The sequence below is a fragment of the Galendromus occidentalis genome, unplaced genomic scaffold (genome assembly GCF_000255335.2).
Source record: "Galendromus occidentalis unplaced genomic scaffold, Mocc_1.1 scf7180000077495, whole genome shotgun sequence".
Taxonomy (NCBI): Eukaryota; Metazoa; Arthropoda; class Arachnida; order Mesostigmata; family Phytoseiidae; genus Galendromus; species Galendromus occidentalis.
This window is the reverse complement of record NW_003805483.1, coordinates 607,954-624,920: the sequence shown is the minus strand read 5'-3', so window position 1 is coordinate 624,920 and position 16,967 is coordinate 607,954. Positions and strand designations below refer to the sequence as shown.

Here is a 16,967-nt window from a genome sequence, read left to right as displayed (position 1 = left end):
ATTCACCACGCGTCGCTGTAAGGTGTGACTCGGAGATGCGCATACCCGCTCGAAAGATTCTCCGCTAGACCTTCCGTCAAGCTACCGGTTCTGCCATTCATCTTTCGGTCAGATCGCGAGCCGCCACGTATTCTCGTGGATTCTCCGGATGGAATTCGAGACACACATGTCCTTAGCCTCGAAATCTTTGAGCTCATCGGTGCGAGTCGAGAGCCGCGCGGAGGTGGCCTCGGAAGACTCGGGTCGACCGCATTTCAGATCCACCGAGGATCAGATTCGCGCTTATTCCTCGCTATTCCTCTGGTCGACGCTCATTATCCCTCCCCATTAATCACGGATAAATTTCGGATCAGACAGGAGCTCTCATACGTCTGACCTCTGCAGAACGAGGGAAATCACCGAGCAGACCCGCAGCTTGGGTTTCCGAGGAGCTTCTGTAATTAGATGAACGTCTGATTACTCCTCGCTTCCCCGGAGTGGGGAGTGACTGCGAGTGTTCCCTCAACAAGTCCGAAGTCGCCGGGGCGCACTAACACGACATCAATTCCGATGAGAACAAGTCGCGAAGGAAACGTCAAGACATCCACCCATTGAAAGCGGGTGCGTGAGTTCGCGTGTCAGCCTCACGTCAGCTGGCCTCGGGCCCACTAATTCTCCTAAAAGCAAACATTTGTGTATTGCACGCCTCAGGCTTAGGGATCCAATAAGTACCTCGAGAGTGTTGCGCCTCGAGAGCTGCTGCCTCGTGGATATACATACATACACGAACATCCTCCGGTGACTGAATCGCTCACGAGCTCGTATCAGTAGTCAAGGTACAAGCGAATGAGCATTAGGGCCCTTCTTGCCGGGGAAACCGAACTCGCTCGCCGGGAGCGCCGATCGTCGTCGATTAGGAGGCGAAGCTCCTCCACTCGAAAGGCTCCTGTCCGGGACCGACAATTATCAGAATGGGAATTGTTTCTCGACGGAAAGTACAATGGACTTACCCGTCTCGGAAAAGACCGTCACGACGACGAACACCGATCGGAGCGGGACGGATGTGATTAAGCAAGAGGAATCAACTGAAAAACGTCACATCAGAAGAGAGAGAGGAGTCAATTAGAGGCCTCTCCCCTCCAATCACCACTCTTAACTGTATAATAAAAACGAGTCGTTTGCTTGAAGCTTCTGACAACTGTTTTGTGCACGCTTTCTCGCTGATTTGTATTTCCCCCGTCAATCCGGCAAATTCGTCGAGACCTCGACGCGACGAGAGCCTCGGGCTCCCGAGGTGGATCAGGAAATCCCGTGGGGTGATTGCGATTGCGAATATGATCGTTGGCGATCTGATGGCTCGTGTCGAGATGAGAGGACCCGGCTCTGTTCTCGGAGGGCGCCGCTCATCGTCCATAGCTCTTCGGAGAATGATCCTGTTCCTTCCGAAATCCGATCTCTCTAATGCTTCGTTCTCCTATCTTGGAATCGGTACTCGTTCAGAAAAGCCTCCCTCTGTCTGAGCTCGGGATTCGTTTGTTCCGCGATGACCGGGGAGGAACGTCTGGTCGTATGTCAATGAACGTGCTTCCGGAGCCTGAACCGCTGCTGCCGTGAAACTGGATACGTGAACGGTCCGAGGACCCTCAGCTGGCTGCTTGTTCTGCCGGTCATCGGTGGGAAGTGAAGCATCCGAAAAGGCCGACGGGTGAATTGTAGCGATGTAGACAACAAATAGCCAGAGACGGCCGAGGCGGGAAACAACTCAGCCGGACGGCCGGCATCAGCAAGACAGGCGGACGAAACCCACGGAAAGAGGCCTTGTGCTTAAGACTCGAAAGCCCGTCGTTGGATAATGAGGGGCCGTGTGCCCGGATGAATGAGCGAATAATAAATGAATGAGTAGATGAATGAAGCGGTCAGACTCTGCAGTAACTGCGGGAATGTGCCGGCTCTCACGGCATCTTCCGGCAGCTCTCACGCTCACCCGTCCGGCCACATCGGCTCGGAATTCGCCTCTATCCAATAGACTACATCTTAGTGCTCATTTGGAATTCTCGTCTCGTGTGGTGAAAATTAAATTTCGCCCCCGTCGTAGAACAGTGTACGACGCTTGCTCCGCTCGGCTCAGCTTGCTGCTAGCTCGACTCGAAGTTTGCTTGTATCGTGCGTGGTTCGACAACTCGGCCGGCTCCGACCCCGGCGCCCCCTGCCCGCCGTTCGAACAGCCCACGCCGGCCCGGTGTCGACTGCCCACAGGCTTCAAACGCCTACGTCCGAGTGATCCACGCACCGATGGTTGGATCTATGTTCTCTCGTTTAGTCGGCGTGGGCTACCCCATTCAGGGAGGAAGGGAGAGAGCATCTGTTCTCTCGAGTGGAACTTCGGCATCGCCTATATGTACTCACGCCGGACGGTGAACAAAAATCAGACAGATTTATTCAATCATCGGAAAGATCAGTATTCTTCCGCACGGTCGACTTCTAATAGAGGAGGACTTTGCTGGAGCGGAAATATATTCTACTTGGAACTAGAAAATCCCTCGATGTCCGAAACGTTCAAGTTTAACATTTGACGGCTCGAAGAATTTATTCGGGATACGAGGAGGGGATTGAGGAGACGAGAAATGGATGAAGATATCACATTCAGGCTCTCTGGAATCGACTCTGGAACCGCGAATCCTGTCGATGCGGACGACGTGTTCGGCGCAGCACAAGAAAAGTTCTGAAGCGCGAGGTTCTGTAAGCACGATCTCGAGCCGACCCTCCGAGGCCTGGTCTCTGTAGACACTGGACGGAAACCTCTTCCCTGTTTCGATCCAGGAGCGCTTTCATCGGTCGCCAAGAGCCGTTTCATTCCCCCGGGTGAGTCTGAGAGGGTTCCTCACCTTCTCAGGGAGGCTTCTTAACGGAGAGCAGTGTCATCTTCAAAGAAGTGAAACTTTGTACGCATTTCCAGAGAGAGCCTTGCGTTCGCTCTGCTTTGTGTGCAGGGGTGAGGCGGTGGCGAGCAGGCCCGAGCCGATGCTCGAATCTTCACTCTTGTCGGGAATACCTTTTTTGTCCTGGAGATATTGTCTGAGATAAGCCACTCCCTTGATCACTTCAATTGACTTCAATCTCGAGGCTATGGAGAGGGAAGAATTCGGTGGCGGTGCCAGTCGACGCGTCACCGATCCATCGGAGTTCCCGCAGAAGAAGCGAGCCTCTTGGCGTATTACCCTCGTTTTAAAAATTTGAGTCAGGCTCTCGGAATAGCCCTTAGATAGCCGGGTGCTCATCCATGCGGTATATCCTTTTTGTTCTGTTGAAGGAGGTCCTCCTCTCGGTAGGAGACTGGATGGGCGGCCAACGAGAACGCAGAGGAACATTTCCTTCATTGTTCCCACAGTTCCAAGCAGACCTTCCGTTTTACGAAACATAAACCGCGAGCTGCTCGAGTGCTCTCTCGGAGTTGTTTATTTTCCCGAGAGTCTCCTGAGTAATGCTCTGTGAAGACAGGCCGAGCACGTTCAAACGAATATGGAATGCCCGGGGATCCAAATCGTCATGCTGGGTCTCGCGGCAAATTTCGATTGTCCAAAACGATTGGAATGAGTTACGATTTCGGGGAGCGCTATGCTCCTTTACAGGTTCCACCTACTAGAATCTGGGCAAATCAAATCAGTAACCAGTAGACTCGATTCGGGCATCAGACCCCTTTGGCAGACTCCCTCTCAACTATTCGGTACCGTGGACGCCTATGGTTGCCCCCGACAGAAGACACTGACGACGGCTCGCTCTGAGAGATTGCGAACAAGCGATAACATTGAAATGAGTGAAAAGGTTAGTTCGGCGAGCCGGGGTAGTCGTCCGTCATCACGGCCACGAGGCCTGACACCGACATGTGTCTCGATTCGAAGTTTCATTGAAACATCTACCAATGTATCGTGAATCAATGGCGGCATTTTGACGGGGCTACCTCCGAAACTCTCTCTCTTCTGAAATTGGAATATCTCGTCATCGTCGCTCATTTCCGACTGACAGCGGCGGCTCGAATGTTGGAATAATTGAATGATCCAAATGATTGAAACAGCTTTCGAATCGAGTGCTCCCGACGGAGTCGATCCTCCGAACCTCACCCATGAAGCGCACGGATGGGCAAGGGTAAGAATGTTGCCGCGGTGTTCGGAAAGGCTGTGCGACGCCTGTTCTCGGAGATTCCAAATTAGAACAGCGTCTAAATAAAAACTCGCTCACTTCCACAAGAATCTCCGATCCTGATCGATTCGAAGTCTGTTTCCGCAGCCGGACACCGCACGCTCCATTTTCAGTGCATAATATCGATTCCGAGACTGTTGTCGGACTGTCTACTCCATGTTGAGGGCATTCGAATATTCTGGAGAGAGCTCGAGAGACAAAGTATCGGTTCGATCTGGACCAGGAACGGGTAATATTCGAAATGGAGGGGAGATTCAATCATAGGGAATTCATACTCCGGAATTCCCCTGCGGAGAACATGGTAACCCGATGCGTCCGGAAGGAATGAGGGGCCCCGTAGACGAATGGAATTGCTCTCGGGCAGGACCGACTGGTTCAGGATTGTGAGAGCCGGATCGAACAAGACTCTCTAGCCGAGTCGAAAGGGGTTAGGTCAAACAGTTCTGTACATTAATCACGTGCCGCCGAGCGTCCGCTGTCGAGTTCCGTTACTAGAACAAAACTCGAAATGAGGTTTCGATTCTCGGAAGGTCGGGCCGAGATACGGCATTATCAGTTCTATTAGTCGTCGAGAGGTCGTCGCCGTCCTTGAACGTGACTTCCCCGCCCACGGGCTTGAGTCGAGCTCTAGTCTCTCCTACATTTCGCACACTGAATTGCTGCACAATAGAGTTCCACCACAACGAAGGAGCTTGCATTCCAAGGGATGCGTTTTGCCCTTCTCGCGCTGGCGAGCGTTGTTGCAAGCAGGTAGGGGCACAAAGAGATCGGAGGAACGGCGACCGTAATTGGTGCTGACCGGGAAGGTCCGGCCGTCTCATGTGTCACCGAACATTATCAGTAGTTGTCGCCGCTAATTTGCGTTCACGCCCAATCGTTCGGTTCCCCGAGCAGACAGAGCTATAATTTGTCTTGATCACAGTCTGACCGAGGGCATGACTCGCATCGGTCCTGATTCTGGAATATCGACTGGACATTAAACGCTTACGAAATAGAGAGTTTAATTTGTTATTCCTCTCTCGTCCTGGCTCTGCCATTGACCCGCATCGGAGCAATCGAAGGTCATTCGTAGCGTCCTGCCCTCTCCGAACACCCCGTTCCGAGAAAACCTTCCTGACGATTCTGCGTCATGGGCCCGGATGAGTTTTCTTGCGTGATACGTAAAGAGCTCAGGAATCTTCCGTATGAGAGGGAGTATCACAGTCTTCTCTGACTTCCAGCTCCTATGTGCGTAGATGTTTGGAGCAGTCCACCGGGACTCGCGGAGCCTGCGCCTCCGTCCTGCTGACACAAGGCTTCCAGAGCGTTGCCGTGATTCTAATTGAGGAGACAGCTTGCGCGTAATCCCTAATGGGTTTCGGCGAACCGTGCGCGTCGGCGTGGTCGATCCCGGCCAGAATCAAAATGCGAGTGTTCGCTCCCTCCAAACGCGGCATTTTTACGCGGAGCGAGGAATTTCTCCGCGCTACCGAAATTCTGGAATGCAACGAAGTCATCAGCCACGCATCTCTGCCGAATTAGAGTTTCCGTTCGGGACCTACGGTTTCGCGGGAAAGTCAGGTCCTGTCACCGGCACGTCTCCGATATATCAAACTCTCTAAGGTGTCTCGGCGAGCTAGGGAGAACTTTTCTCGGGCGTGGGGACGCGGAGAAACTTTTCAATCTTTTCTCAGGAATCAGAGGTGAAGGTCACGTCGACTTGGGTCGACAGGCATCGGAGACTGACTAATCCATTGAATTTATCCACGGCATGACTGCCTTCGGAGCTTCCGAAACTTTTCACGAATAGAGCCCTGCGGAATATCCGGGAGCTACTCTGACTGAGCGAAAATCTTCCGACTCGGAGTGGAGATCACGTGGAGCAAATGAAACCACCCACCGAGCTCGGACGAGCTTTCAGTCAGTCGTCTATTCTTCTGCGTACGTAACGAGCCTGGTGAGAACAAAGAAGCTGCGCTGATGTACGAAGTCCTCCGTGAGCCCTTGTCCATGTGGTTTTTGATTGAATGGGGGGACGAACGACTCTTGTGACCTCTGAGAGAATAAGTCGTCACTTATCTGCGTTTTAGGATGGGAAGCGGAACATGCCTGCTGTTCGACGAGTCTTCTCCCCTCCGTGGTCTGAGCAAGAGTTTGGGAGTGAACTCGAGTCGTAAGATCGAAAATTCACGTCACTGTGGGTCGGAGCCCCCGAGCAGATGCATCGGAAGTCACTTGCCTCTCAGAATGAATCTCGTAAATCGAGCAAGCCATTATTCCGTGTACGGTCAAACATTCCTCCGCCCCGCTCGCTTGATAAGCGGGAGATCCAGGCCGAAGATTCGGCGGATACTCACGGATACCATCGGAACGAGCCCGCACTGTCGTCAGAAATAATCCATAGTTCGCTTCCGAAGCCGGGAACATGACGCGGTGTATGCTCGGAGACATTATCCTCCCTCAATCGAGCCGAATATACCGGCAATGCTCTGCTCGTGCGAATTTCGGAATGCGGCTCCGATCGCAGGGAGCTTGCAGGCCACCGTCGAGGCCTCGTGCCGCCATGAAATAGATCCAATTTGCACGCGCGCAGAGTTTATGCCCCCGAACTTGCTTTGAATATAGTTTTCCGAATTTCTATGGCGCTGAAAATGAGAGCTCATGAGCGCATGCCGAATGCGCAATCCCAGCTGCGAGCAAGTGAGCGGCGGAAGGGTCTGAAAAAACGCTCTCGATGTGCTCCGCGCACAGCTTGGGTCGTTACTTCCGGATCACTGCGTCCGCGGAGAGAAGCAGACTAGAGTTTCCATCGTCTGGCTGCCTTGGAGGCGATTTTTCGCCCCACCGATCGTATTCAGCTCTTAACGTGCAACGATGCGATGGCAAACTGTTACACCTCAACGAGGCCCAGGATGAATTCGCTTCTTGCCACTGGGAATGAGTATTCAGGATTTGGGAAGTCGAACGATTCCTTCAGTGTTCGCAATCGACTGAGCCATTGAAGGGCGAAAGCGGGAAGAATATCGATGTCTCCTCACCCGGGAGCTCGAGAGGAAGACTCGGATCTACGCACCTGAATTTTCTCTGGCTTGCCTTTCTAGTAAATCCTCCGCTTCACTCGCATGAGCTCTCTCGAGTTTTACAACTCCTCCCTCTCCGAACAACGGGGACGGATGTAGCGTGTTGGAGACTCACAGCTCCCTTATCGAGTGCGCTATCAATTCAATGGCCATGTCGCCAGACGGCAGGATTCTGTATGACGGAACGAAAAACCCACACGAAGAGGGTCCGAGGACTGCAATGTGAGCGGGATCTTTTACAACGTTGTCTGATCGCCGCGGGCACAACTGTGGCATTTTTTTGTCCCGTAATCAATGCTCCAAGCACACATATGCGGCAGGGATTTCGGAAGAGTCGAGGAAAACACCTCAGAGCAGTTGGAATGCGAAAAGTTGGACGTGTGGACTTTTGGACCATTGAGGCTCCACATGCGACGGATCAGGCGTGAACAGTTGGTGCCCTCGAGCAATCGATTTGATTCACAATCAGCTCAACCCGATCAGAGCAAATTCAATCAGGTCGAGATGTCGAAGGATACACAAGTCTTGATTGCTCCTTCGCACACTCTGTAGATTGGAGGTTGCTCCGTCTCTTCTCACAAGACATCCGACGGGTGCCCTTGCCCGGGATTCGCTCTACCGCTATAGCGGCGAACCCTCGGCAATGCACGTCGCGACACGTTTTGGTGAGGGCGCGAGGCACTTTAGCTTTTCAACTTTAGCTGTCCCCGTGGAATTGACCGAACATCGCACTCCCAATTTGAAGATACTAATGCTGTGATCGGAGGTCGCCCAGCTCCTGCTTGTCGATCCCCTACCTCCCGCCGCCGACGGGGCAATATAGGAATTCTTCTAGCTTGAAACGAAGTCGATATCGAGACCTACGGCATAGAGCTAGCCATAAGGGAAATGGACCAGGGCTTCCGAGGATATAGTGGGGAACCCTCTGGTGAAACCAAAGTACCGACGGAATCCGGAGTACTGATCTCCATGTGAATACTTCCTCTCAGAAGGCCGCCTTTCTCTATACCTCTGCGGCTCATTAACTTAATATTCGGTTCGTTGACCGAAAAACGCGGCATTCCGCTGGAAGCTCAGAGATGATCTCACTGGCGCCCTCAAGCGGTGGCAGAGAGCCCCTGAGTTTCGTGTGCCTTCGTCCACAACTAACAGGGAGCGCTCGACTCCGAAAATGGGATGCGAGAGCGAAGTTGAAACGTCAAGGTGGAACTCACATATTCCGACTAATTTATTCACACCCTAATCCTATTCTAGCCACCGATCCTGATCGGTAGGTTCCAGAATCCTCTCGTGATGTATGAAGATAGCTCGAGGCCACTTGTGTCGGTTCCTTACGGGACGACTTTAGACCGATTGGATTGAGAGCAGCAGGTCATCCGACCAGCTATCGAATCAATCGGCCTGAGCGTCACGAGTTAGCAGAAAACATCGCTTCCGGCTTCTCTGGGCTCGACCGTCCACTACCGTACACTTCCGCTTGTGTCGAACCTCATCTTCAGGGAGGAGCTTCGGCTCCTTCAATCTTATATCTTATATATTATATGCATATATTATTATATGCATATCGTCAGCGACCAGGCGCCTGAACAGCCTCCAGGAATCAGAGATTTGACGCCGGATATCTGCCCTGAAGTCTCCAACCCTCATACCCAGCCAGAGTGGTTTGGACCCGGTCATGAAGGCTCCGGCTCCGGGTCGGACTACTGTCGACACGTGGTCCAATATCCTCTCGAATCGAGCCTCGACCCCGGTTTTCTGATGGGGTCCTGCATAGTTGCTGTCTCCATCGACGTCATCATCGATCCTCTGTGGAACCCTATATCCTAGCAGGAATTATTTCATGATCGACTCCGGGAATTAAATCTTCTTGTCCGAGCTCCTGTTCGAAGCGTCCTGATCCTGATACGGAGGTGATAAACGCTGGACAATGAGCCGGTGGAAAGAAACAATCTTCCCCGTTTGTATGGGGAGTTCCTGCGTTTATTGCCAGACCATCATTTACCGGAAGCCATCCTCATTGCTATCATCGTCCCGAGCATCGGAGCTGTTGGTGCTCTCCGACTCGATGGCGGTGGGCCCGGATGGGGGTTGGGAGCAGACGGCAAGCTTGACGACTTTACGTCATTGTCTAATGACCAGAGTACGATGAGTAACGCCCCCTGGTAGCTGTTCGACGCAACTGTTTCGCGTTCCGAATGAAGTTGCGCACTCGAGCCGTCAGAAGCCGCGAGTGCTGCTTCTTCCTGCGCCATCATCTGCAGTGAGCCCCTCGCCGAGTTCGCCTCGGTAATGTTAGGTCCTACGCACAAAAGGGATCGTTCCCCGCGACTCTGGCCCGCCTAACTTGGAGGACTTCTACAGCAGAGCGGGCCGCTAGCCATCTAGCAGACCCTGCAGGGAGCGGGAAGAAAGGGGCCAAGGTCTCTCGTATACCCGTACACTGCGAACACTCTGCTCGACGTCGTTCCCCGCGTAGCTCAATGACTCCAGTTACTGATGTTGGAGGTGGGGACGTCGCGAGCGTTGTTGGACTCATGACATCAATTGTCAAAACACATGCGTCGTCGACAATCCATATAATGTGAATTTATCATTCCATCTCCAAGGGCTCTCGGGAGAGAAACGCGGCTCAAGAATCGACCCAGCGGCCTCGAGGAATCGATCGTCCGCGAGTGTTCCTACAGGAATAATTCTTTCCCAACAATTCGACCGATCTGGTTCCATTGGGTCGCTCGACTCCGTGCTAGAGGAGTCTGTCCGATCTTCCTGTACGAAAGCGTAATTGTTCAACCATGGGGCAAAGGTTTCAATCCGATAAAGGCAACGCCGGCGATATCATGTTCTATTTCGATCTCTCGAGAGCGCCCGAAACGCCTGAATCCAGGTCGAAGGCTAATTTTCGAAGGCTAACTCCTGAGGTGAAGCCGCCGAACGGTCGTGGGCTCCCACGAACGTGTGATCTGCGCCGGGCGAACACTCGCGATTTCTGATCGTAGGTCGCAGAAATTCCCTGAAATAATCCGAGTCGGAGCTCATCACTCATCAGAGAGAAAAAAAATCCCTCTCGGTTCCCTCGATCGCAACGTTTTGAGAGGACTTCCCCCGCTCGAGCCGTGAATCAGAATCAACCGACTTTGGTCTCGATTCTCGACCCCGCATATATTCGAATCCTCCCAAGACGCGTCATCAAAGGAATTAGAGTGAAATGTGCTTCCCACGGGTCGAGACGCGGGGGTCTAGGTCCGGGATCCCCCAGGATGCCTGGAAGTGATTCCCGGCGACTAGCGATCGGAAGCGATTTAAGGAAGAGAGATAGACCGCTTTCACACATGTAGATTGCCATGAACGAGGACGGCGGAGCGCGGATCGGTAGTCGACATCGATTCGTGATCAGCTGAGCCCATTTTGTGATCGAGACACGTTTGCGAAAGACTACCGTGAGCTCATCACAGCAGGATTCGGTGCATCAAAGACGGCTCAGGATTACAGTTGCTCCGTTCACGTCAAATTAATGCAACGCCTTGAAAGAGCTCTTTGTTTCTGGAAGATTAGAATTTCAAATTATCATAAGGACTAATTTCGAACCGGCCACATGGGCGAAGCCTCCAGCGCCCAGACGTGTGCGTCCACAGCTATTCAAAGGGCTCCTGGACTTGCTCTTGGGCTTTTGCGAACTTGTAAGATTAACAAACTCAAGTTGTTCAAGCGAGCGAGGCGAAGAACGCTCTTGGCTACGGGCTATAAATACAACGACGAGGAGGCGATTCATTTTCGCCTTGTCCTTCGTGGACCATGTCGAGCCAGCTCGGAACGCGTTCTATGTGTAGAGCAATGAACGAAAGCGAAGAGAAAGAAAATATGGAAAATCAGAGCGCAGACGAGCCCCGCGCAGGGAAATCGGGGCCTCGAGTCCTTCGAGTTCCTCCCCGTCGTTGGCCGCTCCCATTCATGGATGATCCATGTGATTTCGTGGCAGCAGACGCATGATTGAGGGGAGAAATGTCGCCTTGGGTTGAGGATCAAGCTTACTGTGAGCCATTCATCCTCCGAGTTGCAAGATCACTTGCGACTGCGAAGAGTTCACTGACGAGTGACGGGCTTCGATCTATTAATTCCTGCGTGGGCGACCGATCCGGCTCTTGTTGCGAGATTATCTCTCCCGTCCTTCCGTTGGAGTAACTCTCTGACGGAGCTCTGCAAGTGAGTGGAATAGCGACGCTCGGCCTGTAGCGACTTGGGACGATTGTTTTAGAGTTTGTCGCATGTATCCTCGAATCGACTTCCCCGTTCTACTCAAGTGGCTTTTTGTGTAGGCCCTCGAGCTCGATTTGCTGCAATAGGCGTTCAGAAAAACACGGGAAACGAAGAATTCGTGAACCGAAGTTGAGTCCTTACCCTAAGAATATCAGGACTGGTCATCGAACTGAGTGACACCGGAGAACCTCAATCTCCGCTCGCAAGTCGGATCAATCCTTGGTATCAGGCGACGGGTTCCCCAGAGGATGATTGACCGCGTTCACCACTCGATCACATCTAGGGTTACAGGAATAGACGATGATCGATCACTTTAAGAATCAGAGCGTCGCTGGCCCGAAGTCGCAACCGTCGAGATCGTCGAAGGAAGTCCGATTCGATGTGAATGCCTTCCGAAAAGGAGATGGTCTCCTTCCTTCCTTTCTTGTGAGGAGCGTTGGGTAGGCTGCGAAATAAGCGGGCCCCGCCAAAACAGCCGGTCTCATTAACCGTCTCGGAAGCGAATCATGTCGGTCGGACCTCAGAAATTCAAAAGTTGTCGCCCTGGAGGGTTGCGGTCCTTCGACCTGGCACAACTTCAATGAGATCTCGGACGAGCTAATCGATCGACAGAACCTCCTTCCCGGGCGAGGCTGACCACGAGAAAAAATTGTTTTATTATATCTTTCACGCTGCCCGAGAAAACCTTCTTGCTACGAAAGGAATATTTGTTTCGGGACGGAGCCTCGAAACAAATTCGAGCAGGAGAGTTCCGTTCGAGTCTCAGAACCTCACATTCCGTGCGGAATCGTGTCGGACTTGATGTTGCCTGTCTTTCCGAGAAATCTCAGCGATGCACCGAGAACCGGTACATCTCCTCCGAATGCTCGACTCAGCTTTAGAGGAGAAAGACATCCGTTTACTTGATGGCCTGGTGTTCACTTGCGCAAAGCACGCTGTGCCATTGTGAAGTTTGCTCTCAGGCTCGCAACGATCTGCGAATACTTTGCCGATCACAAGCATGGCGGAGGAGTCATCGAGCATCGTTCTTGGCAAATTTCCCAGAACAAGGCGAGCTCCGCCACATGCCGTAAATGAGAGCGATTAAGGAGCCAGTCGTATGGTTCGCGTCTTTGGGATCGAGATAGGGGGCCCAACGCGTTTCGTCGGCATCAGGTGAAGAGCTTCGCGCTCATCAGCCGTACATCGAGATCCTCTGTGACCAGCGAAAAGCGGTCGGTTCAAAATGAGGAAGAAAGGGGAGCAACGTCGGGCAAGGCCTAAATAAATCCCGATTCTGGGAAGCGTCACGCTCTCCCGATGGTATTCCTGGGTTCGGCACTCAAGGGGGAGACACAGTTGAAAGCTGTCAAATCGCGGGGTTTCTCCCTGTCTCGCGATTCTGCTTACACCCGTCGTGCTCGTCTGAGGCGGTCTCATGCCAATGCGGCAGAGCGTGAGATAGAGCCCAAGTCTCGAAATTCGCATCGTCCGTATTCCGCGTTCAAGATGCTCGGACCATCCTCGCACCGGAGAATTTTGAGCCAGCGGCTTTCACAGGTCCATGTGTGAACCCATGTATCGCCCGAGGCAGAATTCATGAACGGGGAAGTTCCGGGAGAAATCCAAATTCATAATATATGTAGATTGCTTCTGGAAATTTTTGCGGAGATCATATGATTATTAGATTCTAGCAATGTTTCGAAGTCGCACCCGAACGTGCTCAGCGGAGTGAATGATTGTCACGCCCGGCTACGGTTTTCGAATCTTGAAACCACCCTCCAAGTAGTCGGTCCACCGAAATTCATAAATCCTCGTGACCACGTGAGCAGCTGAGAAGGGCGAGGATTCGGAGTAGGACGCGATGTCGGGACGTACAGTACCTAGCAAATGAAACTGTGCTCGGGCCCGATTACGCTGCTCGGCAAAGCCGCAGAGCACACGTGACCCAAGTTCCCAGGAGGATTCAAATCGAGCGCACACATCTAGCGAAAACTAAATTGCAAAACGCCGACTTCGCATGAAGCGTTGTTTCCACAAAACCACAGCTGAAGAGCCGGCGACTTCAGATTTTTTTTTGCAAAACGCAGAGAGGATTCGAGATGACGTCATTTTCGAAATTTGGCGCCGTGTCCCTCCTTCCTTCCCCCGAGGTTGCCCAGTGCGGACTTTTCCTCAACCACGGCTCCTAGATCTCGTATTCCCAGAAAATTTCGACCCTGTGAGCTCCTCATCGGTCAGTTCTATAATTCGAAAACATCTTCAATCGTACCGCACAAAACGCCACGGTAACAAGACATCGTGAAGACCCAGCTGTTCGATTTGCCCTCTCTCGGGGCGGCATACCCTCCCTCGGACCCTTCCCGCAGTGTATATGTAATGTGGGGTCGCGGCGGCAAAACACAGAACCCACCCTCGACGTCGAGAGCGACGTGCGAACTGTGGTCTTCTGCGAATCTTCCGTCGAGATGACCCATCGCCTCGTCGCTTGTTGGCTGACGTAGTGACCTTCCTCGACAGTGAAATAATCCACGAGGTGTTCGACTGGGCTCTCGGGAGGATTCGCAGCAGTTTTCGCGGCCTGGATCCCTTCGCGCCCGAAAGCATGACTCAGTGAGCTTTAGTGGACAAACGACAAACTCAATGTGAAACCCTTCACGTCTCTGCTTCGCTTTCCGCTAAAGATTACGGTGCTTGAAGCCTGTCTATTCGCCAGGAGCGAAGTCATCAGTGAACTGTAACGCTTGCAACTACCTACGGCGAGCCTTACGTGCTCAACGGACTCACGGATTCCTACGGATACTGAAGCCGCACCTCGAAACCGCCTTCTGCAGTTCCGCAATCGTTCGGACCCGCACCAGAAATTTCCCGGTCGGATACAGATCGGAACTTCAGTTTATAAGTTTCAGCAACCCTCGTAAGACACCTTCAAGCACCGGGAATCGTTTCGACGCGCTTTCGTCGACGAACGCTCCACTACGGAGCTCTTCCCGAAAAAAATCCGAAGCGACACCCCGCGAACCGAAGCAGCATCGGCGCAGTAGACACAATTGACAGAATCGAAACCCAGAAACTCGCATCCGCTGGCGAGTTTCATCGCGAGTCCGAGAGATTCGCCAACGACTTTTTGATCCCCTATCCTGTTTCCGGACTCCTACCACACTCAAGTATCGAAAATCTTCCGTCGGAGTGGGGAACCGCGGAAAGAATATATCAACCGAGATCTCACTGTTTATCGTCGTTGTAAAACGGGCGTTGCGGAAACGCGAACTCGCCCGAATCCCGCGACCTCGAGACGGTCACGGTGAACGAAAAGTTATCTATTTCCTAACCCTTGTGTCGAGGGTAGGATCAGTTACCAGGGAGGTCTGTCTACTGAACGGGCAATCGTCAAAGCCAAGTGTTGAGTATCAGCCGTATACGACACGGGTTTCGGAGCTCTTGTTTTGTGAAGTAAACAAGGAATAAGCAAATAAGTCAAGATGTTCGGCGGTCTCGGCAAGAAAGAGCCGGAGCCGGAGCCCGAGGATGAGGCGACTCAGCTCCGGAACATGAATCCGGACGAAATGACTGGCGAACAACTACAACAACGCATGGCCAATGGAGCTCAAGACGTGAGTGTATATGTACTTATGCATTGGTAGACATATTCTCCCGGCGGCGGCGTCCGCATTTCTCCGTGAGGAGAGAAAGGAGGAACTGAGCGCGTACGTGAATGGAGGATGGATTGTCGCGAGACAGAGAGAAGAATGCCGCTTCGCCCAGAAGTTGATCTCAAGTTGAAGCGTGCAGAAAATGCTGAGCGGCGACGATATTTCCAGAGAGAGGCTTGGATTGAAATAAGCGGAAGCAGAAGACCCCCCCCCGTCGCCGCTGGAAGTTTTCGGACATTTCCCCCGAGCTCATGCAAATTCGCACTATATGGCCCACTGGCAGCGAGCGAGAAAGGACAACGGCACGCGGCGTCTGTTCCAAATAACCCCGTGGCGCCGACGTATATGGCCGCAATCTTCTCATAATCAGAGATGGTCGCAGAGGAAGCGAGCGCTCACGAGCGGTTTTTCCCCCTGAGCGATCGTCTTCTGGAGTAAGTGGCGTTTCGCCAATTCGTCTCACCGTGGAATGCATTCGAATGAAATCCTGGCAGTCCTCCGACGAACTCCCGCTTCCCGGCCGAGGCTCGATATTGGAATGCCCCTCAGATGGACGAGAGCTCGTCGTTGCGGATGCGCGAGTTCATATCGAATGGGTGCTGTGAAGAGAACGGAAATCTCGGGCAGACATGCGGAGTGGGAACCGTTCCTTACAGCCCTGACCTCGTCGTACGTCGATGTCCCGCAGGTGCCAGAAGCAAGTCCTCCGAGCAGATTCGAAACCGAGCGATACGTCCGGAGACGGGGAGAGATTCCCGAGCAGGATCTGATCCTCGCAGTCAAGCGGAGAGCGAGAAATCATTTCATTGCCGATCCTAAAACATAGTGTGGTCTTCAAATCGCTTTTTATTGCGACAAACATGGCATTGTAATAAGAACGAGTGCGAAAGCGTCTTGTCGAATCGGCCTGACTGGCAGTGTCGGGACACTGTTAGTGAGTGCGGAAAAATTCTGCCGACTCTTGAGGGAACGATCCTACGCGTCAGTCCGGGTGGACACCTATCCGGATGGAATCCCCTATGGCCTATCGTTTGAGATACTCACTTCGCAGCCGAGCTCCCCAACGGAGAGCTCGAACCACGAGCTCCGTCGCAGGGCGACGAGACGAGTATGCATACCTGGGCGCCTCGCGCCCTCTGGTTCCGAGACTCCGTTTTTCTGGTCAGACTTCTTGCGTGCGACGCGACGTTCATCGGTGGGGACCGGTTGAAATTGTGCGCTCGATCGAGCCGTGTTACAATTATTCGATGTTCGACTCTCATCCGAGGTGCTATTCAATGGAGGTTGCCTGACTTTCAGGATTCCGAATCAGGCCAGGGAGTCACGTATATCATTCGTTCCGTACGGGACATTTTGCTCGACCACTATCAGAGCAGACTCGCGGCCGGTATCTCGGTAGCGGCGCGGCGTGTGTACGGCCAAGGTCATTTGGAAGATTCCCGTAGAATGACGAAGTAACCTAGTATCGATTAGCGTTGTGCACGGATCCTAGTCGATCCGCTGCTCTGACACGGACGCGGACCGGAGAGATAAAGCTGAAAGACGGAAACGCGACAAAAGCCCAGCAGAGAAAAGAAACATCCTCGCCGAGCAGATTGAAGGAAAGAAATTCGCCACGACAAGTCCGATTTCATGCCGACCGCGACAAGGCGGGGGCGATGTCGTTCGCCGCAGCAGAATTTCAAACGGACGAATGCGCTCCCCTCCTCCTCCTCCTCCCCTCCACCCCGCCTCGCTGCCGTTTTCCGTCACCCTTGGCCCCGATGAAGAAGAGCCCGCGGACGCGGACGAGTCTCGAACACGATGACCACGCGACCGGGATCCAGACTCGATTCAGCCCCTCGAT

General features: G+C 53.0%; 1 protein-coding gene across 1 annotated transcript in view; it reads left to right on the top strand.

The window, feature by feature from the left end:
- The first annotated feature begins 14,950 nt into the window (after positions 1-14,950).
- LOC100908039 (synaptosomal-associated protein 25) overlaps positions 14,951-16,967 on the top strand; it is a 23,420-nt gene continuing 21,403 nt past the window's right edge. The window contains exon 1 of the mRNA XM_029112334.1: positions 14,951-15,082. Within this exon, the coding sequence (XP_028968167.1) occupies positions 14,951-15,082 (132 nt within the window). The remainder of the gene's footprint in view (positions 15,083-16,967) is intronic.